General features: G+C 40.9%; 4 protein-coding genes across 9 annotated transcripts; 2 read left to right on the top strand and 2 right to left on the bottom strand.

Moving 5' to 3' along the window:
• Positions 1-44: 44 nt before the first annotated feature.
• Positions 45-1,811, top strand: arl16 (ADP-ribosylation factor-like 16). Its single transcript, XM_062438261.1, has 5 exons — positions 45-120; positions 584-639; positions 782-898; positions 1,013-1,128; positions 1,292-1,811. The coding sequence occupies exons 1-5, from the start codon at positions 45-47 to the stop codon at positions 1,455-1,457; spliced, it is 531 nt and encodes a 176-aa protein (XP_062294245.1). The 3' UTR covers positions 1,458-1,811.
• Positions 1,812-2,277: 466 nt separating this feature from the next.
• Positions 2,278-13,076, bottom strand: epn3a (epsin 3a). 5 transcript variants are annotated; one of them, XM_062438253.1, is made up of 11 exons: positions 12,804-13,076; positions 9,999-10,756; positions 7,331-7,449; positions 6,570-6,647; positions 6,010-6,099; positions 5,250-5,333; positions 4,873-5,002; positions 4,395-4,583; positions 4,213-4,275; positions 3,885-4,121; positions 2,278-3,335 (listed from the first exon to the last, which is right to left on the bottom strand). In XM_062438253.1, the coding sequence occupies exons 2-11, from the start codon at positions 10,594-10,596 to the stop codon at positions 3,043-3,045; spliced, it is 1,881 nt and encodes a 626-aa protein (XP_062294237.1). In that variant the 5' UTR covers positions 10,597-10,756; positions 12,804-13,076; the 3' UTR covers positions 2,278-3,042. The 5 variants fall into 5 exon arrangements, with proteins under 5 accessions (XP_062294237.1, XP_062294240.1, XP_062294241.1 ...); XM_062438256.1 differs by having other exon boundaries at positions 2,279-3,335; positions 4,213-4,278; positions 4,407-4,583; XM_062438257.1 differs by having other exon boundaries at positions 2,280-3,335; positions 4,213-4,278; positions 4,437-4,583.
• A 4,074-nt stretch (positions 13,077-17,150) lies between these two features.
• Positions 17,151-18,507, top strand: rasd2a (RASD family member 2a). Its single transcript, XM_062438260.1, has 2 exons — positions 17,151-17,730; positions 17,987-18,507. The coding sequence occupies exons 1-2, from the start codon at positions 17,187-17,189 to the stop codon at positions 18,505-18,507; spliced, it is 1,065 nt and encodes a 354-aa protein (XP_062294244.1). The 5' UTR covers positions 17,151-17,186.
• An 833-nt stretch (positions 18,508-19,340) lies between these two features.
• rsad1 (radical S-adenosyl methionine domain containing 1) lies at positions 19,341-23,865 on the bottom strand. 2 transcript variants are annotated; one of them, XM_062438870.1, is made up of 9 exons: positions 23,478-23,865; positions 23,215-23,348; positions 22,913-23,117; positions 22,461-22,826; positions 21,384-21,447; positions 21,163-21,310; positions 20,831-20,885; positions 20,581-20,684; positions 19,341-20,498 (listed from the first exon to the last, which is right to left on the bottom strand). In XM_062438870.1, the coding sequence occupies exons 1-9, from the start codon at positions 23,625-23,627 to the stop codon at positions 20,351-20,353; spliced, it is 1,374 nt and encodes a 457-aa protein (XP_062294854.1). In that variant the 5' UTR covers positions 23,628-23,865; the 3' UTR covers positions 19,341-20,350. The 2 variants fall into 2 exon arrangements, with proteins under 2 accessions (XP_062294854.1, XP_062294855.1); XM_062438871.1 differs by having other exon boundaries at positions 22,461-22,817.
• Between the last annotated feature and the right edge of the window lie 378 nt (positions 23,866-24,243).

Here is a 24,243-nt window from a genome sequence, read left to right as displayed (position 1 = left end):
ATCGACTACATGCGATATTTTTATGTTTTTGGGGAAAAAACGACATGATCAGCAATGAAGTCTGTTTGCTTCTCGGAGCGACAGGTGTGGGAAAAACTCTGCTAATGAAACGTCTTCATAATATCCTCTGTGTTCAGTTTGTAAATTGAACGTTTGGGCGTAGGTTTCATAGCTAACACATTTAGCTTGTTGAGCTAATGTTACTGTAATAGCTACAGTAGTATAATGGTTGTAACTTTAAACTGTAACCTTACATAGATTTAACATCAAAGAGTTATAAATGACCTTTCTCCATTCATCTTGGTTGATTTTTTGCTGCTATTTTGCATTGGTTCAAGTACAGATAGAGTTTCAGTAACTTTACAGATACTAAACAAAGTGTGTAGGCATGTCAACGAGGTACACAAATTACAGGTCACTGAATTATTTCACAGCTGCGTTGACATACAACACGCGATCAAAATAGGCCAAATACTATATAGGCAGTAGAAATAGTATATTTAACTTGTATTTCCTTTTAAAGCTCAAGTTAAATGTCCCAGCACTGGCTCTGTGGATATTTTTCCTAACAGATGATGTTTACAAGTTAATTTGCATGGATTAGGTGAATTTGGGGCAACTCCTTCTACTCTGCCTACAGTAAGTATGAATTGGAGGTATTTTTAATACAAAGTGTGCAGAATCTGTTTTGAATCTGTTTTTATATGTTGGTGAAATTGTCTTTTACTTAACCCCTCTGTATATACTCTGTTTTGATATGTGTGTCTTTACACCTGCACAGGTAGGAACCAACCTTACAGACCTGACACTGAAGAGGAAGAAACTGACAGTGAGAGAGCTGGGAGGCTGCATGGGCCCAATATGGCCGAGTTACTTCAAAGACTGCTCCTCTGTAATGGTATGTTCTTTATGTACATACTTCATCTATCTGGACACATTTGGAAATATATTTGGAAAATACATAATATGTTGGAATAACTGAATGATAGTTTCTGGTTTTGTGTTTTCATAGTTTATGGTGGACTCAGCCAACATTGCTCAGATATCCTCCTCCTGTATCCAGCTGCTGTCAGTACTCTCTGCTGAGCCTCTGCGCAATGCTTCTGTGCTTATTCTCTTCAACAAGAGGTGGCAGTCTAAGCATACACATCAAACACTATATTCACTTGTCGTACCTGCAAAATGTCAGAGTCAGCAAACACAACACACTAATGGATCAGATATCATAATTCTGACTCTAGCAGCTGTTTGTGCTGTTTTGTGAAAAGTTTTTTCTCTCCATCTTTTCCAGGGACATGCATTGCACTATGAGCCTTGTAGAAGTAAAGTCACTGTTTCGAATGGATGACATCATTGCATCTGCGACTCAGCCAATCACAACACTGGAGCTCAGTGCCTGTTCTGGAGAAGGGCTTCAGGAAGTGCTAAGCTGGCTGGAGTCCATCACAGTCAAGTGATCTATCATACGTTTGTTCTTTGTAAAGTGAGGCTACTGTAAAAGGACCCTGAATGAGGTCTCCAAGCCTTTGTGTGTAAAGACTGTTAAAACACAATTTGAGAGGGTATAATGTGCTCAGTATGCGTCAGCCCCTCAAATCAAAAACACTGGACTCAATGAAACCATGGCAGGAGGTACAGTATGACATCAAAAACGACGCTTCATCTTAAGCATCATATGAATGTAGCAACTGCCCATCAGGGGAATGGAAACAATCTATGTTAAATCATGGGAAGATGGGGCCAGTGTGTCATTGGCCACTTAACAGTTATTTACTGTCATACTAAAAAGGATTTCTCTCAATGAAACATTCAGTATCAATATACCTTTTTATGCAGGAGGAATTCTGGACAACAGTGCATTGCAGGGATTCGTGACTGACTGTAGTGTGATCATTCAATATGAGAGAGTGACACACAGGCACAAGGCAAGACTCTCCAAGCCACTGGACTCACATGTTTTCATAACATTGTAGGAAATGTCATATTACACTAAGGAGGGTTTAGTCTCTGGCTGAAAAAAAGAAGCTCTTCCACCTTTATTGCAACAGCCTATGAGTAACAAATGTTCAAACAAGCTTCCCTTGTTGCAGTGATGCCTGTACTGCAGCACAGTAGTAATGAATTATTGGGTGCAGGCGGTGCTGAAGTGAATGATAAACTGTTGTTGTGTGCCTGTGATGTGATGATTTCATATCAAATGTACTGACATCATAGGAAATGAGAAAATGCAAAACAATAAAACCAACCAAAGAATGAATGAGTGTTCTAATTACACTCTTGTATTTGATGAGTCAGTGGTTCACAAACAATTAATAAAATTCATGATTCATACATTTTCTAATGTTGCTTTGCTTATAGTAAATTCTGAAGCACTTACAGTCCTCCCAAACTCCAATTTTATCCAGTTAACCCCAGCAATTCCTTTTACTATAGTAACATTATATATATGCTGATGTTATCATCAGCTCTGGTCCAACAGAAGCTCCATAGACTTAACCATGTGGATGCAGAAACGTTTCAGGGACTGGCCATGTCTTTTAGTCACTGTCAACGCTTATGAGAAAGTATATGACATCAGCATCCAGTTACGCCAATAACACAAACAGCTGAGTGAGCCGGATACTAGGTTGACTAGTATCAAAGTGCCTGGAAATTATGGCGAAGTACAGTGACAACAAAATATCAAAAAAACTGTGCTTTTTTGTAGGTGTCTATCTGAAGTTAATTAGCAATAGGTTATAGTCTTAAGAAAGATTTACATGGCATTACATGACATTTTCTGATATATAGGCATTATATCTTATGACCTATTACTGCATTCATGACAAGAGGAGCAGGACAGGTTGCCGTGAAGAGAAGAACCAGCTTGCATCAGTCTAAGGGTTACTGTATTATACCACAATATAAAAACAACTAGGAATAGGGATTTCATACAAGGCTTTGGGGGATGTAGTTCAATCTGTGGTTATAGTGATACTTCAAAAGCAAAACCTAATGGTATTCCCCTTTTTCTATGGTATTTTTCTCCAGTTTAGTTGGTCCTCATAAGAAAGGGTTCTGATTGTTCTGTGCTGCCTGTGACCCCTGAGAGCTGGCTGTGGAGAGGGGCAACAAGGGCTCAGGGAGGCTCACTGGCAGGCCTACACCAGGCTGGGTGGGGTGAGTGAGTGATGCTGGAAGGCTGGCAGGCTGGTGGCTCATAGGCAGGGGCAACGAGGCACTGTACGAAAGAGAAGTGGCAGCAGAGGTGGAACCAGAGCCAGAGCCTATTTGATTCAGAGTTAGTCTGGTCTGCTCAGCTTGGAATGGATTTGTGGCTGAAGGAGCACTCAGGCCTAAACCAAAAGAGACAAAAAATAGATTACTTAACCAGTTATTCAAATTCAACAGATTGTTTCTGAGAATCAGTTAGTCAGGGAATCTCTTGTTTCACGCATGGGCTGATCTGAAAGTCTTTTCCATTGGTGCTTTTAAGACTGCTCAAACATATGCGATTTAAATCCATTAAAAAGTTGTGCTTTCAGTAAACAAATCCCAAAATACAAAAAAAACCTTTGGACAACAGGAAAAGGTTAATAAAATGAAGAAATAGAAACAAGAAAAGGGATATTTCTCATTAAAAATGTTGCTCTTCAGCAGCACACAAGAAGAGACTATTTAAAAAGTAATTTACCATATGACTCAATTATAACTGAAAAAAATAATCACAAGAATCAATCACAAACATTTCTAATCTGATGAAATAGATGTTTATCCTGAGTCCTTCTGGCACGCTCTGATAATGCTTATATAATTTGCGTTTGATGAACTAAATCTAGAGTTTCAGCCACCAACACATCCCCTTTACTGGTCTTTCTCTATGAAAATAATATGATAAGAAATACCTGATAGAAAGGGGTTCTTGTTCTTGGCTGGGGCATTTGCTGGGATCAAGGTGTCCAGGTTCACCAATGAAGCTGCTGTGGGGCCTAGGAAGGACTCAGGGGTTCGACATGAACGAGGGCTGGGGGCAGCCAGGCTTTCTCCAAGACGGGACAGGTCAAATAGCTCAGGACTGCCCTCCCCTCGTCCATTGACATTCACCCGACCTCCATCCATGGCTTCATCAAAAAGATCCCCATCTAATAGCAGAAAAAGAAAGGGTTCTGACACTGAAACTATGTGTGGTGCACAGATCTACAGTGGGAATAGTATGAGTACATAATTGTTTACCTGAGGGACTTCCAGTTCGGGGAGAAGGTACCTTGAGAGCCGATGGGGCTGAGAATGGATCAACTCCTGCATGACAACATGACAGAACCAAATCTAATTGAATTATTTTATTATTACAATTTATTTAAAAATATCTATATCTATGTGGCTTCTTCGAGCTTTATAAGTGCATGTGTGCTAACACACACACACACCTGTGACAGCCGGGAAGGCCCATACTCGACCTGTGGCGTTGGGGTTGGAGACATTACTCTGTGGGCCGTCCCAGGGGTCAGCTGGGGGCTGGCTTGGTTCCCATGGTGGGGGAGGGCTGTTGGAAGTTGGCGGTGCCATCCAGGGAGACTCTACTCTCGAGGTGTTGGTGCTGCCTTCTTTAATAACAGAGATGAATCAGAGAGATGTTCTACTGCTTTAAGTTCTTCATAGCATGAAAGTGGCACATATGGTGCTGTGGACATGAAGAGTTTTATCCCAAACACTCCCAAGTCTACTACTGTACAGTCTATCCATTTGAAAGAAAAAAAAAGCTAATAGATTAAACTGACTGGGTGACAATTTTTCTTCCTTCAGAGAATTAACATTGTGACCAAATGGCTTAAAGTGACTCATAACCTGAACACTATACTAATGATTTACTGAACTCGGTGCTCACTCACTCACCCAGAGAGTCCCAGGGGTCTGTGCCGCCCGCATGAGCAGCTGCCTGGTATGGGGCATTATTCCAGTTTTGGTCACTTGGAGGTGGATCTATGGGCACTGCAAAAACATCTACCAGGTCCATGAAGGCAGTCTGACCACACAAACAGGACAAAATTGTGTTCATTTAGTATATTGCTTCAGTACTAACTGATACTTTTCTAACTTTGACAACAACATAATTGGTGACATTTTCAGTGTAATCAATGGTTGAGATCTAAAACCTGATGAGAGACAATTACCCTGCCCAACATGTTCTCAAAGCATGTCCAAAACGAACACATGGTTATTCTATATTTCATCACCCCCATTGAGATATTCCATACCCCAATATTTCATACCCCGCCTTTCGACTGCATCTCAAGTTTGCTCTCCTCCAGAGCTTTCCGGAGCATCGACTCATCTCCTTGACGACTGAGTTGCTCCTGTCAACAGATACAGACACATGGATGCCTTTTGGGCATGACAGCTTCCGGCAAAATTCACATATTGTTACATCATACCATATTTATGTGTCAGCGACAGCAAACATGCACAAAAGCCAGATAGATGTGAGGCATGGGCACAGACCAGAACATTCTCTGGTCACAGAGAGGAGAGAGCGGAGCATCGCTGTGATCTCTAACAGAGCATTTCTATTGTGCTAAAGTACATCGGCATAGTGAGAGAGAAAACAAGGGAGGGAAAAGACAAAGAGACAGAGTGAGACAGGAAGAGAGAGGTGGAGTGAAATGGTTGCAAAAGATAACACAACAGAGTGACAGGTACAGTTTTAAAAAAGGCAAAGCAAAGGAAGCAGAGGGTGTAGACAGAAGAAAAAGAATGTATAGGGGTAATTAAAAATAAAAAGCCAGACGAGGATGACTTCCTGGATTTAAAAAAAAACTAGAGCATGAAATAATGGAGAATTCGCACATGTTGCCTTGAAGTGATTCAAACCATTGTAAAATTCTTATAACTGGAATATGGAAAAATCTGAAGGGGATCCTGTTTGACTCACTTAATATGTGTGGTATCAGCAAATGTAATCTGAAACAGCTCCAAATCAAAATGTGTGTCTTTTCCCCGCCAATCCCCTAAGTGACCCCTGAGGTACCCTACCTGCTGGTGCTCCTCCTTGCTCATGTTCAGAGCTAACTGGAGCTGGGTATCCTCATCCATATCCACTGTGGCAGGTGCAGGTTCGGCTGGCTGTGAGAGTGTCAACCGGTGAAATAGATTGCAATTAGTATGTGGCCTAAAAATCATTGTTTGACATCCTTTACAGTAGGATTGCATGCAATTCTACTAACTTCCCAAGCAGAGTAAAGGGATTAGTCCCTTTGCCCCCCCCCTGACACCAAACCAGAAGAGGTCAGAGTGTCTGAGATGGGTATCTCTGGTCTGGTCTAAGAGGAGAGATTCAAAGGTTAGTGAAACAGAAGCATGACGCCTCATCCGATTAGTCTCTAGTCACTGGAGAAAGCTACATGTCCATGTTGTTGTTCAGGGGTGAGGAAGGCCATATATCAAATCTGGGGGGAGGAGAAAGTGAGTAGTACATGCAGTTGTTTCCCAGAGGAGCACAGACACTGGGTGGTGATGTTTAGAGCAACAGGAGATGTGCTGAAGGGGGAAATGATGCAAAGGAAGGGTTATCCCTGATCCTAATGTATTTGTACCTTCTGGGCCTCTTCCTTGCTGAGACTCATAGCGATCTGGAGCTGGGTCTGTTCATCAATATCCACTGTGGGAGGTGGCTAGGGTCAAGCAGGAAGGATTAGGAGGAAGACTAATCAAGGAAAAGGTAAAATCACGCCTGACTTATCTGAAGTGATGATTAAGAATTACAATGTTTGAGGTGTTTCTCAATGGATCTCAATTTGATCATTAAAAATCACAGCTGATTACAGAAGATGAGACTGCAATGCACAACAGTATATCCCCATAGCAGCCGAACAGAAATCGCAGAGGACAAAGGCTGTCCTTGCCATGGAGACTAGGACTGACTGTCTGTGCTTAAGAGTGGATCAATGCACACATCCTGTCTGGGTTCTCACTCTTTCAGAAGCTTCCTCAATCTTCAGTATTGCTCACAATGATTGTCAAAATGCCATTATTGAATACATCAGGGTTGATGATAGCACTTTCTGTTAAATGTTCTGGGAAATGGTGGCTGGCAGTAACAGTGCTCCACCACCATGATGTATATGTGTGTGTGTGTGTGTGTGTGTGTGTGTGTGTGTGTGTGTGTGTGTGTGTGTGTGTGTGTGTGTGTGTGTGTGTGTGTGCTGTTTAATGTTTTACAACAGCATTACTACATGACATGTCATTAGCAGGGCAGCAAAGAATTCTTTCTGTCAGGCGGATGTACTGTAAGTGCAAGGAGTTTGTGGTGAGTGGAAATGTGTGTGGGTATGTGTGTTATCTCAGTTAACGATACCTTTTCACTTTCTTCTCGGCTCATCGCCAGGGCCAGCTGCAGCTGCAGCTCCTCTTCTCCGCTGGTCGTGGGCCGAGCTTGCTCCAGGTCTGGAGCAAGTCGAGGAGAGGAAGAGGAGGCTGCAAACACAGAGAAAGAGCAGTGTGGATCGTGTTTTTAAGGGGAGCATAAGGTATAATTGACAGATGCATATGTATTGGGTAGGAGATGAAAGACAAAGACAGAAACACTTAAGACTGATTTTTAAGAGCCAGTGCTGTTTTTGCATGTACATTTTTTTCCATTGGTTGTTGTTTAGGGCCTTTGCTGGCATTGCTTGCTACGGTCTGCCTAACTCTGCCTGCACTGAGAACAATGGTGCGCCTGTGTAGAGAGCTAGGGTGGTGAAGGGGGAGAGGAATGGATGGGTTGGAGTGGGGCCCACCTTATTACCCCAAATCCTCTGGATGGGTTCCAGGACTCAGGTCCAGGTTGGGGGGAGGGAATGGGGAGGCTGGCGGTACACCAGTCTGGGTGCCAGGCATTGGGTCATGGGGCTAAAAGAGGGCCGCCAGTCACACGTTGGCAAGGTCAGGTCTCAGAAACCCATCATTTCCACTGTGCTGCCCCGCAAGATCCCCCGTCTGAGCTGGAATGCTTGCTGGCAATTAGCTGCTGCCTACCTCATGACCCCCACCCACACAATCCATCAGCATTTAGTCCAACCGTGTGCTGGTGTCGAGGAAGAGACAACCACTTGAGTTGTAACTATTAGTCGATTGATCAACAAGTTAATCTACAGAAAATTAATCAGCAACTATTTTGATAAGCGATTGCTTGTTAATCATAAGTCATTGTTTTTAAGCAAAACTGCTAAATATTCTTGAGTTTCAGCTTCTCCAACGTGACAAATTTGTATGTTTCTGTTTTATACAACTGAACATTTAGGTGTTGAACAGCTGGTGGGACAAATCAAGATATTTGATGCTTTTACCTTGGACTTATGATGGTCATTTTTCACTATTTTCTGACACTTTACAGTCAAAGTGAGTATATATTGACAGATTAATCAATAATGAAAGTAATTATTAGTTGCTACCCTAAGCCCGCATGGTCTCATTTAACCATTTAAATCACTCAGAGCAGAGGCAGTCAAACAAACTGCCATCAAACAAGTAGGCACACATAAATGCACATCAACACACACTAACACAAACAAATGCTTTAAAACTTTGCTTTTGCCACCTGGGCTTTTTTGGAAGCATTCCTATCTGGATAAAGACCAAGTAATTTTAATTAAATGCTATGACTGCAAAAGCTTGAAATTGTAAAAGCTTGGAAGCCAGCCACTGTCTGATAAACTGAAGCTTTAAATGTAGCATTTTGTGGTGTTATTAGATGTATTTATTCTTCCTGGGTATTACAAACCATACTCCTATTGTAGCAACACTACAGACCCAGAGCTTGACGGCGGTAACTAGACATATGTTTCTACTGGCACACCTTCAGGCCCAGAAAAGTATGCAAGGAACGTGTATCAAAGGGAAAATAAATTTGAGAAAAATTTACTTTTGAGAGACAAATGGCCATAAAACAGCCAGATACCATTTGTAGGCATGTCTCTATTTATACCATGAAAAAGCCCACAGACATCAAAGTATAACCTAGTAACAGCCGTGCTACTGACTGACACCTTTTAATAAACACCACACAGACCAAACAAATGCCAAGGTATATAATACACACTATTCATAACACAATTACAAATGCTGCATACAGCTTCTTGATGTTTTTTCACGATATGTTTTCAGATTACAGCTTTTACTGTAGTTGATAAGTCACATCAGATGTCTTAACCCCTACACACTCAAACAAGGATCAGTTAGGTCTTATATAATCCAGCCACCTAACCAAGATTGCTGCAGATCAAACATCGAGTAAACATGGTATCCAATGATGGTTTCATGTTAGTTTTAGAGACAAGCACAAACAGGGCCTCCTCTCTTTTGTAAATTCAGTTTCGCTGACGTGACTGTAAACTGGAGAATGAAAAGAATGCAGATGTCCAACCATCTACAGAGAGCAAAACTGAACACTTTCTATTAAAACACTGGAGAATGAAGGCAACAAGAAATGAATCTATGTTTATCAAGGTGTATGTGTTGGTAGTATTCAAATTGCATCTACCTCAGGTGCTCAGGTTCTACCATAGGTGAGAACTGATTATAGTAAACATCTAAGAAACACAGAAACTGGGCAGAGAAAAGGAATAACAGCTTCAGTCAAAAGTTTATACACACCTTTCAATTCACATCAATGAGAAAGTGTGTCCAAATTTTTGAATGGTACTGTATAACTGATGATGTCTCCATAAATTGTCTGATTATTTTTTTTGTCATGACATCGCCATAAATCTTATGTGACTGATAAACTGAGCCGTTAAGGAATTATTTTACTTGCATCATCCACGAGATCAGATTTGAATTTATCTGATAAACTCGTGGGCCAAGTCAACTCATGACCTGTCATGTGCATTCCTGACAAATGACAGATCAAATGCCAAAGGAAGCTTTCAAGTATTCAGCTAACTGTGTCCTTTGAGCCACTAAAGTAATGTTACATGTGAAGGTCAGTGCACTTCTTGTTCAAAAAGGATGCATAAAATTAGTCAGATGTTCCTGCTACTCACAGTGGACGGAGGTTGGTGAGCCTCTGCACCTGCCAGTCTCATCCCCGTACAGCCCTGCTGAACTGGGATGGCTAGTGCGGCGACCTGGATATGGAGGAGGCATGGATCCAGAGCCCAAGCCACCAGTGACCCCTGCCATGCGTGTCTTGGTCTTCAGTGCTTGGCTCCTCTCCTTCTTTAGCTTTTCTTCATCCCTCAGGAGAGCTACTAGATGCTTGGCCTTCTCACGGACATTGACACCCTGGTCACGTCCATCCCGATCTATGTACTGGAAGTCTCTCAGAGTCTGGATGGTGTATATGTTCTCTCTGCACTCCTGAGCCACACGCTCAGAGCCTGTTTTGATCAAGTAGTCCACCAGGGTCAGTGCCTTATAAACATGGCGCCAGTTTTTACCGTGGTCATTGAGCCGCTTCCAGATCATACCCATAACCTCAGTAAAAGCCACTACATTGAAGGTCAGGTCTGCGATTTCAGACATAAGCGAACTGGGAGGACCCCAAGGGTCATTAGAAGTGGCCTCCCGGACCTTGATCTCAGCCTCTGTGTAGTTGTTTACCATGTTTTTCATCTGGCGGCGGAGCGATGAGGTCTGCATGATGGCAGTAGTGTTTGACAGGTGGCAAAAGATAGTCTAACAGCAGGCCAGCCCACTGTGTTGCCTGAGGCAAGGTGGATCGTTAAGAGATCAGTTCAGCGGAAAAATGCAAGAGTCGTCCTCCTGTTTTGCAACTTCAGTGACGTCCACATGTATGATCCTGCTGGCAAGGAGGGCACAAATTAGATGTAAAGAGAGATCAATTGAGCTTGTTACAGGTCATATTATTCTCATTTTTAAATCCTATATTAACTGAGAAAGATAACAAAGACACTAGATCTTCAGCCTTGTTACTTTTCCTGTATATCCTTTTTCTAGTAGCACTAGTGACTACATCTCAACTCTCACATATGTTTGTATTCAGTAATTGTGTTTGGAAGATGAGATGAACAACTCAGCACTTTTAAACCATGTGAAACACAACACCTGGGCTCAGTTTTCCCTGAGACAACCTGAGGAGACTTGTGTTAATACAGTGCATTGTTCCTAAATAAGCAATAACCAGCTATTTTTAACATTCAGTCTGACAAAATAAATTTCCCCTCCCTAAGAAGTGAATATTATTTCCAGACCTAACTTGACTGCAGTTTCCAATCAAACGTGCCATTGTAGAAATCAGTGTTTTACCTTTGAGTGTTATCAGTACAACGGGAGGGGCTCTGCTTCCCCTGTTTTTCTGACCTGATTACATCACCACAGCAGCAGTAGGGTTTCAAAGCATTTGAGCACAAAACAAACCAGCTGAACTCCTACCCTATCACATATGCAGGTAGTCCACCAGAATCACTTATTTTTTTAATTCTACATAAACAATTTACATCAGTATAGTATCAACCACATTGGACATTTGACTTATTTAGGCTACAGGGCAGTGAGTCAGTTGATCTGATAACTTTCCACACAAATCTATCTCTTCTATTTAACTAAGAAATGAGATACAGGAATAATGGGCTTAAATCCCTTTGCTTAAGCGGCAAGTACTTAGATTTGAAATGGCATTGACCCCTTGAATCAGTGAAATGCTGAATATGACAAACTTACTTTATAATGGGTGTAAAATGCATGTTATATTCGATACATATTACCTTTTAATACACTGACAGTGTAATAAAGAAAGAAAACTAAAACAATTTGAGTTTTTAACTTTTTTCCTCAGCAGGCTGTGGGAATACTATGAATACAATGTGACTGCACTGAATTGGTTGGCAATATTTGACGTACTATGAGAAAGCATCCAATGCTGTCAGAGTGCTGTCAATAGATTATTAAGTGGTTGTTAAAAAATGCCCGGAGCTCAGCTGAGCACAGGGTAAACCTCTAATGGTGACCAATGCAGGCCCAGTTTACAGTTCAAACCTGCTTCCTGGATCCTGGGATTACTCATCTAAAAACTATGAGAGGAATAGCTATCAACTCAATTAAATGTGTCATTCCTGTGGCTTCCTATAAATCAAAGTTGATAAAAAAAATGGAGGCTAAATGCAGCTAATGACAAAGAGAGCAGTGCTGTAATACAAAGTTCAGTGTGGCCCAAAACTCTTCCTTTCACCTGATTTCTAATCTAATCTGGATGCCTTCACTACACTCACAGTTATAATGAAGCTAAATCCATTTTGGCATCTTGATTTAGACTAACAAACCACTGCCTGAAAAGTCAGACTCTTCCTATCAAGAACGCACCCAACTCGTATCTTTATCGAGAAAACAGAAGATTCCTCATACAATTTATGACCTTGGCATGCTGACACATTGGACTGAATTCTCAGCACTGTTTTGGAAAATTCAATCAGTAAAACATTTTGTTCAGATATCCAGAGTAGTGCAAGAGTTGTTGTTTTTAATGAGTATTTAGCCTACAGTCTTTATCTATGTAGGAAGCAAAGTCAAAACTGTTGCCAGATCAGGCCTACATGCTTGTCTAGGTATGTTTTATTATGTCCTACAGATGTATGGAATAACATTAAGGCACAGGTTGAAAGCTCGTCTAAATGTTTAAGGCTTTCTATGACATGTCCTTTTTGTCCCAAACTAGGACGAGTACGTGCATGATCATGCACATTGCGTCAAATGGGATGATCGCGTAGGTGAAGTATCTGACCGTGACTCAGCTATGCTTCCGAGTTTCAAAGTTCAAAACCTCGACAAAACTAATAAAAGAAACTAAGCTAATTTTCAGAGCGATTCACTGCTTCCACTTTCCCTCTTACCTTCATGTCATAGCGCGTCAGGGTCCCAACTTGAGCAGGCTTTGGGTAGAGGAAGCAACGCCTCCGTCTCTCGACATATCCCGTAGCTTTCGGACAGGGGGGAAACAAGTGTATAAAATATACTTAGAGCGCAGGAGGAAGCAACCCAGGAAAGCCGTGTGTGTCCACAATGTATCCAATATTAAAACGCGGCGGCGCTACTGTGTTTCCAAACTTTGTTGTGTGCATACAGCAAATCGTAAACCAGGCACTGCCCTTGCAGATGGCACAGCCCCCCTGAAAACACAGAGTGAAAATGGATGGAAGAGAAGAGAGAAGGGAGGGAGGGAGGGAGAAGGGAGGGAGGGAGGCCTGCTCGGTGCATGCAGAGTCAGACTTAACCCCTTCGCTCCCTGTTGGGACAAGCATCCATGTCTCTGCTGGCTGGAGGAGCAGGTGACTTGAGCACACTGAGGACTGACACACAGGATTGTGCTGTACAAACAAAACAAAAATAATTACAGGTTGGGAGGTGTAAGTGGAGTGGTGTAAGTATCTCATATCCTAAATAATCACAGCTAGTTAGGGCTGGGCAAATTGGCCAAAATCAAATATCACAATAATAATGCAATAATATTGTAGGGATGACTATTAGTGCTTTCACAAGATATTTAAACAATGAGATATTTGATAAATAATCATCAGTAATGTGGATATAATGACTAAGTAGGTATCACTTTACTGTAATGCAGCATTTAAAATCAGGAAAAGGCATCACTGCCATGTCCATTGACATCAAATATCTATTCTCTGTCACTATATCAATCTGATATTGATATATTGCCCAGCTCTACTATATAACTATAACCAACAAACAGAAAGTAAAACCTATTAGTGGCTACCACATATCCTATAATTACGTACAGATAAGATAGATTAAGGCTATGCTGGCAATCCTTCCTAACAGTGCCAGTGAACACGTCATCCCTGTGGGATTCAACAAAGAACCGCAATTTCCTTTTCCGCAGCCTCATCATTACATCTCTGCTTTTTACTTATTCATCACCACTAATGGGATGTTATCAAAAGACACATCCTTATGCATTATACAAGACCTAAATCTTTACTGTATTTAAGTTAGCTTGGATACTATCAAGTGTACTTTATGCCATATAGTCTGAAGCCAACTGCTGTGCGAGGTGTACTGGAAAGTACAGACGGCTCATATCATGATTATCTAACTGAGGGAGAAAGCCGCAGGAGAGCGCTGCAGTGGGCCTTGTGGTTGGTTGACTGAGCAGGATATACAGGAAATACCAGCTCCACCTTGAAACAACAAAAGGCGTGACACTTGGAGACGATAATGGGGCAAAGTGTAAAGAAATTGAAAAACTCATCAAGCAGAGTGAAACTGGCTCTTAAGTAGCACTTGTAGGGATTATCTCTATTTCTGATGAATGATTCAAATAAGTTTGTCTCCTGGTTGTGGCAGTTGCTCGTTGCAGCTCCCTGTTTGATTTTCATGTGACTCTCACTGATCAGGTTGGTTGAGCTCAATTTCACATATCTCCTCCAGCCCTCCTCCTGTCTGTCTTGCCACCCTATGTCTTTATTTCTCCTGAAAACAGATGCCTGAGCATTCTTTGTTTCCCAACAAAAGCCTGATGAGGTCAGTGTAGGGGTGTGGGGGACGTGCAGGCGAGATCTGGGAGAACAGAGGGGGAGGAAAGAGGACAGATAAATAACACCAGCCTACTACTACTGCATGGCGGTGACGTCACACAGGAGAGGAAATATGACTTATTGTGTGAGAGGGTGTGTGCGTGTGAAGGATGGATGGACAAACACACAGATATGTGTTTTTTTAGGGTTTAGTTTTGAAGTTCATCTTTGTTGCTGCAACAACTATAATTACTGAACAGTTTCTATCATAGAAATCTTGTCTCTAAAATGTATTTAAATAAATCATGAATAAATTAATCTTTAACTTCACTGTATAGAACCTGTTTCTCTTTGCTGCCCTCTGGTGGTTTGGTTATTATTATGCAGTGCATTACATCTTTGGTCTTATCTGAATACTTGTGCGGGGTAAAGTTGTCCATGTGATTTAAAATCACCAATCACCAAACCCCTTTGCTGACAATGCAATGTTAAAACTGAAAGTCAGCTATGAAGGGGTTAAATTCCTGACAAATCTGCCCTCTGAAATCAGTTCACACAGGCTAATATAGGCGTAGATAGAGATAAGATATCTGTAGTATGGAGATTTAAGTACTATCATCCAATGATGCTGATTGTAATTTGAAGTCTGTATGACACCCAGTGCTTCTGTCATTTCTACATGGTACTAAAAAACAAAAAAGCAAATAGTTCATTTGTGTTATCGCATTTGTGAGGTATTTTTAGACTGTGGCTGCTTCTATTTATTTACAGTATTTAAACTTGACAAAACCGCAGTGCGGTAGTGAGGTATGAATGTGCCCTCTGGAATCAAAGCAATGACTTGTTTATGGTTTATTTTTGTATTTGCAGTCACATATGCTACTAACTGATGGGTCGCTTATGTGGTCTAATAAATTCAACAAATACACAACAGGCCATATCCTGTGAAAGTGGATGCTATTTTTACTCATGTGGTAACCAGGATGAGAGTGAGTGAATGACAGTGTGTCAGTGCATTCACAATTGACAGCCATTAGTCCCGTATGACGTTGTACAGTGATTATGGGCAGTTTGGCAATTATAAAAATACATGACTGTGCCTTGCATCAATGTGAATTATAGTAACGTGTAGGTTTTAGTATTTGTGTTATGTTGCTGACAGTATAAGATGTATAATAGTATAAGCCACAATGAACTACAATGTCAAAAATTGATTTCTGTCTTCTCTGGAAAAGAACTATAGAAGGCAGCTAAACTTCAACATATAATTAATGATTCACTGTCTGGATTTTGTAATATTTAATTGTTTCTATTAATATGTGGCTACTGCAAATATGTGACTTCTGCAAATGCCTTGGCCTATACACACATACAAGCCAAAATGTTTATCTTTCATCAATAGGTTTTCATAAATTTCAGGGCAATGAAAGTAGCACCTCTATTAAATTATTACATCACAACATGATTTTTGGCTACAGCACTATCTTGTTAAATTGAGATTGCACTCTCCATGGCAATCAGCCTTTCTTTTCAGCAACCCATTCTTCAGGTTCCCAGGAAGAAATGATTATGTGGGCTGTCTATTCAGAGTGCCCTTGGTTTGTGAAAAGGATGGTTAGATGGAGAAAAAGCTATATGTAGCGTGTCTTGGTGTATTGCATTTGGTGCTACAACTTTTTTAGGGTTTAGTTCAATACTTTTGAATTGTGTTCTCACACAAGACCTTTACCCTAAATTTGATATATTAATTTTTTTTAATGGATTCGTGTTCTTCACCACAAAGATGAAAGTTATGAATTATGGGCTTGTAGTGAATTTTCCAGCATGTTTGAAATATATTTATATATGGTTATAAGATAAACAAATAAAATCGGACTGTGGTTGCTGAAGCTGATGTTGCTGCAGAGGACTCATCGTCATGCTTCGTGAATCATAGAGTACAGAGTGAGCCGTTTCTGGTCGTGATCACAGAATGCAACCAAGAGTGAATGCAGTAGCAGTTCATATTGGCTTCATGAATAACACAATCCCAAATGCACTGTTATGTCAGGCTGTGCAGGCACGTATTGTTGAGTGGTTGCTGTTATGAAAACACTGTGTGGTAGTTATATGAGCACAGCCCCTGACCAGGGATATACGCAATTATGTGGAATATCAGTCCACCAATTATTTCCTCCATTTATCCTTAATGAGACAGGAAACACTTCAACATGTAGGTGCTAAAAAATAGCCTATGAACAGATCAGAATGTTTTTATGTTTTGTTTCATATTAAAATGTTAAAAAGGATATTTTATTTTGTTGTATGTGTAAAACAAATTGCTGCCACTACTACTCTACTTTGTTATAAACCACAGCCTATTTATATTTTTTCGTTATTTTAACACGTACGAAAAAATAAAAATAAATAAAATCCTTTTTTTTTTTTTATATATATATATTTTTGAACAAATTTGGAAAGCTGCGAAGTACCAAGTGAAAACTACATTGTATGTTTCCAGACCCATCTGGAGCTCATTTCTTCAAAGGAAAATTACAAAATCCTGAAGTGGAGACCTTGAAGGCTTTTTTTCTCGTTTCCTTTGTGCTTTATGCTTCTATAAAAGGTATCTGTTTCTGGCTGAGAGTCGATGACGCAGAAACTGCGCTCGGTGTAGGAGTATAAAAGGTGGCACTCCGCTCTACTCGGTGCACAGATGGGGATTCTGACAGCCTCTCGGTGACTGGAGACGTTTCAAAGAACATGGAGATGAACGCAACTGAGAAGTTTTACCTTCCCGTTGATGGCATCCTCGAAATGTTCAACTCCTTCACCGGGGATCAATCACCAATTACGCTCTCAGTTCTGCAAAGCACAGCCCTTACCCCAGCACTCCAAACCCCCCAAGTCTCAAACATACCGAAGACTGGTATGGGCATCATCAAAATGGTCAAAGGGTGCTGGAGACAACAGGATAAGAAAGTGGTTACGAGGAGATCCTCCAGTTCTGGTAACCGGCAGATGTCGACTGGTCGACTCCCCAAGGGGTCCGTGGATCTGCTGGAGCTGGGTCTGACCAAGCCAAAGAACTGTCACAGAATAGTTGTGCTTGGCGCACCCAAAGTAGGCAAAACCAACATGCTCCAGCGGTTCCTGGGTGAAGACTTTGAAGAGCATTATGAGCCAACAAGCGAAGACTTTCACAGAAAGCTGTTTCACATCGGAGGTGAGGCATACCAGATTGATCTTCTCGACGCCGCAAGTGAGAGGGACTTTCCTGCAAAACGGAGGTTATCCATACTGACAGGTGAGCCCTTGAGATGATTATCATTAGAGAGGTCTTAAATTTGACAAATGTCAATATAGGATCATTGTGGCTAAAGAGTGGTTAAAATACGACTTCAAGCGAGAAAACCTCTAAAATTGTTGTGTTTTAGGAATTAATAAAAATGTTGCAGGCCTAACCTCAATACATACAAATCTCAAAGTATGGGAAAAGTTATTGTTTTTAAACTAGACTGTACATTTAATGAATTCTTATTCTTAATGAATTCTTTCTCCAGGTGACATCTTTCTGCTCGTCTTCAGTGTGGATGACAGAGATTCTTTCACTGAAGTCTGTGAGCTTCTCAACGAGATCAAAGCTGCTAAAGCGAAATTACTGAAACTGAAACATCCCGCAAGAGTACCAGTCGTGTTATGCGGAAATAAAGTCGACCTGGGAGCAGAGAGAGCCGTCAGCCGCTCAGAGGTGGAAGAGATGCTCGGTGAGGGTGTCGCCTTCTTCGAAACCTCGGCTAAAGACGGCACCGGACTGGAGGGTGTGTTCACAGCCCTCGCCTCTCTTGGCGGACTGCCTATCGAAACCAGCCCTTCACGGCACCAGATCGTATCCATCCTCACCTACCAGTCGATGTGTATCAGCCAGCAAGGCAGGAAAGGGAACAGCCGTACGCGGGGGCTCGGTGCGCCCTGTGCCGCAGTGGATCCTCTGGCGCGCCGCCCGAGCTTCACCAGCGACCTGCAGCTGGTGCTTGGATCAAGTACCAAACAAAACAAATCCGAGAGGTGTCAGATTCAATGAATTGTGAGCCTTCTCGATAAACCAATTGTAGTAGTATGCTGCAATTTCGTATTATGTAAGGAGTTATACTCTGCAGCACCTGGCTGGACCAGTGCATTCATATTTTGTTTTTTGTACATATAATTGCGTTATATTATCCTATAATAAAGAAATTCAATCTTTCTAATTGTATTGTATTGTCTGTTTAATCAAATAGGTCATTCTAATGTGGTCGAGACATGCAGTTCATGTAATAAAAAGAACAAGGAGTCAGAGCGAGGTGTTAGATTGTCCTCATGAACGTAGGAAATCGATTGTTTTCTAAAGATGGTGAAAATATGACCGTGAGTGTGCGAGTGGGAGGAAGCACAGTGAGGAGATGACTCAAGCACCGACCTTACAAATCTTCTACCGTCATCAGACACGATTTCCAGGCGCCCACGCACTATGAATGGTATCAAGGACTCAGGTGTGAGAATGCCTGTTAATTAGCAATTTAACACACTCCTTTATTACCATGGTATTTCAAGATAACAAAGAATTAAAGCACCTTTTCATTAAAAAAGAGGGGAGAAAGGAAACAGACTAATGAACTCTATGAGATCAGCACCATGGAGAGAGCCCACCTATCACTAAACTGAGCCCTCACTATTGTATAGCCACTGAATATTCAATTTATTTCCTTTCACTTGTAAAAACACTAATTTGATTCATTCAGAAGTGCAATTGTCTATGCTCATGTATATCTCTCAATACGAAAGCACTTTAAAAGCAATGACTATTTTTATGAGTTTATTCTAACCCCTTAATCTAACAATTCACACAGATTGAGTCCAAATCAAGACATATTTTTTGCATAAATGTACCAATTTATAAGGATTAATTTAAACATTTACATGTCAAACAAGATCTTAAAATGTAAAAGCAGGAACATTTACATATATTCTCAATATACACATTAAATTTACAAGGAGGGGTGTTACAAGATCTCGTGCCACCAGATTAAAACCTGACAACATTTTATCGTCAAGGTTAATGCTGTCTCACGAAGTACTATTCAGGGGGTAGCACGGGGCACCGAACCAAAAAGAAAAGCTAGCAGCAAGTAGGATATGAAGAGAGGAGCTGGGTTAGGCTGACCTCAGGCTTTTACAGTGCTTGCATATTGCATACTGCATATAATTCACACTCAGAAAGTAGAACTGAAGTGACATTCATTAAAAGATGATAAGTTAAAACATTTCCAAATGCACCTGCACTTTTATACATTTTGTGACTTTCAGTCAAATAAAGGACTATTTTTCCAGTCATTTATTTCGCCATTTAAGTTTTCTTAAAAATAGTGTTAAAATCTCATCTCGTCTTGTTCTCGTGAAACAAATATCGTGTATTGACTCGTCTTGTGAGCCGAGTGTATCGTCACACCCCTGCTTAAAAGGCATCCATGTTTACTGTAATCAATTTCCTCTGAACCAAGAAAGTAATAATCTCTGGTTGATTTCTGAGAGAGATTGAGATTTGTTTTTTCAGTTTCAGTTGCAGCATAATTACCACACAGCATCTTTACAAATGAAAAACAAGAGTTATCCACACCAGTGTGACGACAATTCTTTCACTTTTGTTATTATAGCTTGTGGTCATTTGAGTTACGATGAGAGCTGAACAGAAAAATAAGACTTAAGGGAAATAATTCAAATAAATAATGTACATTAACCTGGTTTTCTTGATCAATATCAGCCTATTTTTCAAGATTACCCATCTAAACAGCATCCAGATCAAATTGTTTTTAAGTTTTTTGCATGTACTGTCAGTCTAACCTACAAATGATCTTTCTCTGAAGTTAGCCACTTTAATAACATTACTGTTATCGTGGGTGGATGGTCTTCTCTGTTTGTGCATCAGCTTGGTGGTCACTTTGTGGTCTCTGAAGGATTTGTGTTTCTAACTCCAACAGTAGCGATGGCAGCATGCTATCCAGCAAGGCCAGTCCATCCCAGGAGCAGCGAAGACCTCTAATAAGAAAAGAAGATGCAAAATTAGAGAGATTCAAAAAGAGAAAACTTTGCATTCAAGTATAATAAAATGATAAATCACCTGTCATCAAGAATCAGTTGTTCACTCTGTAGGAACTCTTGGACATCAATGGACATACCAAAGACTTCATTAAGACTCAGTTGAGGGCAAAACAACTGCCAATGCTGTTTAAAACCAGAAAAAAGCAAAAAGGATCATCACAGTTCACCATTTCACTGCATAATGAACATCACTTTCAATGAAGATAAAAATAAACTGCACTGAATAGAATGTTTATGTGGGTATAAAGGTTTTATTATGTGCTCTTCACCTTGTGAGTAATGCCCTCAGTCATTCTCATTCCCATCACCAGCGCCTCCTCCAGGCTGCCAAACAAATTTCTTTCATTAGAGAAATTCACAGCGACTACACTTTACAAGGACAGAGTGAGCAAACGGTTTGACAATAGCGCTTCACAAGGACAGAAAGTTTGAAAGTACAAGCACCAAAGTTTGTCACATTCTGTTGAGTTTCACTTTGTGGATTGGCTGATATATAGTTGTTATATTTCACATAGGATTTCTTGATGAAAATGGCAGCTGCCCCCACAAAATATACTCAAAATGAGACACAACACTACTGCCTGTAAGTGCAACAGCTCACAAGTCTAGATGGCTGAGGTGAATCCTCCTCCGCGTCCCGTGTCCCCTCTGCTGCACCTCAAGGATCCAGACATCGGGCTCCAGAGTCTGGGTCCGGGCTTCTCGAATGACACTTCCCTCCCCCAGAGGCACAAAGCGCCCGTGTGCTCCTGTCACACGAGAAAATATTAAAACAAACTTCTCCACAAGTTCAACAATCATCAGTCACTGCTTTTAGATTACCTGGGCCAACACCGATGTACTGTCTTCCTTTCCAGTAGCTCATGTTATGCTCACTCACTGCATTCTGCATAATACAAAGTGAAGCATTGTAGTGATGCTGTGATAGTTCTTATCAGACATGTTCATGAGGTAATATGTTGCAAAACCAAAGAGAAATCTGCCTTATTGAGTGTTGGTGAAGACATTAAACTAAAAGCAACACAATGATGAAAGCTGAATAATAGTCTAAAGAAATATCTAATTAAAAACAGCAGCACATATTTTTGTTTTTTTAAAAGGAATCATTACATTTTTTTCCTACTGTCACTCTCACATTTGTTATCTGTTTGTCTTTGATTCTAAGTTGCAAAGTGTTTTTACTCTTTGGGATCTTTTTGTGAATACAAATTCAACCAGAAACAGAGTGAAAGAAGGAGCCTTATACGGCAAATTTATAGGTGTAAATTATGCTAATGATGATATCTCACATAAGCACACCTCCTCATGAATAGATGTTTCCTTGTCTTCTATAGTCCCCCTCCAGTAAGAAAAAAAGTGTTTTTCTTCCTGTTCCTTCATCATGTCTGTCTGTCTGTATGTGCTAGGTTTGACACGAGAAAGCTGATTTCACATTCATCAGCTGAAAGTGGAAAGTGCCTCTGTGCTCACAGAGTTTAAGGTGTGAGCTTAGAATGAGGATTTGTGGCATCACAACTAGTTTTTAGCCAATTGTGGTCCAATATTCAACTTACACAAGCGGAAATTTGCAGCCTCCAGTGCACATACAGTGAAAATGAACTTTTCAGTGAAGTAAGAGACATCTTGAGTCCAGCAGTTAAACATATGAAATGAAAAATATTTACATATTCAGAGATTCTGGAGTTTGAGAAGGAGTTTTAAGGATGGAGGGGATCTTTAAATGCTGCTGTAATGCATTTTATGCCTTATGAATTGACTTCAGTATTCATAAGATTCCCTACCAATAAACCTATTTGGCTTATAATATTTATTAAGGGACCAATGCCTCCAAAAGGGAGGAGGACAAAATTCTGAGATTAATAATTTGTGAAATTAAACGACATACTACTGAGGACTTACATGTCTCGCAAAGTTTGACACCTCATACTGCTGAAAGCCATGCTGGTGGAGACTCCTCCTGGCACACTGGTACATCTCTGCTGTCACGTCATCAGCGGGCACAGTCATTTCACTGCTTTGCACCTGTTTAAAAAGCTGGGTGCCTCGCTCTAGAGTCAGCTGGTACAGAGACACGTGGTCATCACAAACCCTCAGCAGATCAGACAGCTCTTTCTCCCAAGATTCCACGCTCTGTTTGGGCCGGCCGAACATGACGTCCACGGACACCCTCCCTGGGCACAGCCTCCTCGCCTCTTCAATAGTTTGCAAAGCCTGATGAGAACTGTGGTCTCTTCCCAGAATTTTCAAGTCCTCATCCTGCAGAGACTGATAGATTGAAATGTTGATATAGGGATTGTGATATTAAACATAATCTGATCTTCTGTGAGTAGTATTCTATAGATTATAGTCACCTGGACCCCAATGGAGAAACGGTTCACCCCTGCATGGCAAAAGTCCTCTAACTTTGACATTCCCACAGGTGTTGGGTTGACCTCAAGTGTGACCTCAGCCTTATCTGAGAGGTTTGCGTGCCTGGAAACAGTTTCGAGGACAGCGGAGATGGTTGAAGGCTGTGCCAGGCTTGGTGTCCCACCACCAAAGAATACTGAGGTGATGCTGCAAGGAGAATGAAATAAAAGGTAGAATGGGTGAGGCACAAAGCTGCACTGGATACTGGATGATTTCATGTGGACAGTCTAACAAATCCTCATACCAGGATACCTGACTGAGCTGCAGTAATGTCTCTGTCTCCTGCTGAAGGCACTCGGTCATGATGTGGTTATTGTTGGATCTGGGTATGTACTTGTTAAAGTTGCAGTAGGAGCACCTTCTGAGACAGTAAGGCCACTGTAGAGGAGAGGAAGACTTTGACATCATTTGGTAAAATGTTTAAATATGACATACTTGCATTAAATAAAAGCCTAGACAGAAATATTCATGTGTGTTTCATCATTAAATTGACCAAAGCCAGCTCACATGCACATAGAGAGACGCCTGCTGTGTGAGATGTGTAGATCCAGCACGTTCAAACACATCTTCAATGATTTCTCCTCCAGGAGTCCCTGAGAAGCAGCGCAGACCAGGAGAGGTCACACGTCCTGCCGCACGCAGCGTGTGTTTGATCATAATGGTGACAATATTTGTTTATCTGACGGCAGATTGTCTAAATCCGAAGCTGTCCTTCATTTGAACACATACTGATTAGTCGCAGCTGCACGCGTGTAACAGATACAGAAATGCATTTTAGGCTATAAAAGTTTACATGACAACAGTGTGGTGAATATGTGACCACAAGGTAATGTATCTGTGTACGTTTCAAGTTTCTCAAGCATGGACGTCTCCTTCTCCTTCTCCTTCTTCTGCTTCTGCTCGTTTGCTTCTTCTTTGGTTTAACTGGCGGACTACAAACCAAAGTTAAAGGTGTATGGCGCCCCCTAACTTACTAAAACGCAACCGAAAAAACCTCTCATAAACTTCATAAAAAAGCTATTCTGGATATTAAAGCAGTTTCATTTAAATATTTAAACAAAGCCCTTTGAGGTCTTATCTTTTAGATATTTTCTAGATACTGCAGTGCACTTTTACTTGAACTTTTTGCACACTGAGTATTTTATTATTATTTATTACATGTATATATTTGTTTTATTAATAATAAGTTGTTGTTTTTTAGTTTTTTCCATTTGATAGTCAGAGATTTGTTTTTATGTGATGTTACGTGTGGCTGTCTTAAGTGTGGATGTAT

Source organism: Scomber scombrus, chromosome 18, assembly GCF_963691925.1.
Source record: "Scomber scombrus chromosome 18, fScoSco1.1, whole genome shotgun sequence".
NCBI classification, from domain to species: domain Eukaryota; kingdom Metazoa; phylum Chordata; class Actinopteri; order Scombriformes; family Scombridae; genus Scomber; species Scomber scombrus.
This window is presented reverse-complemented; position numbering and strand designations above follow the sequence as displayed.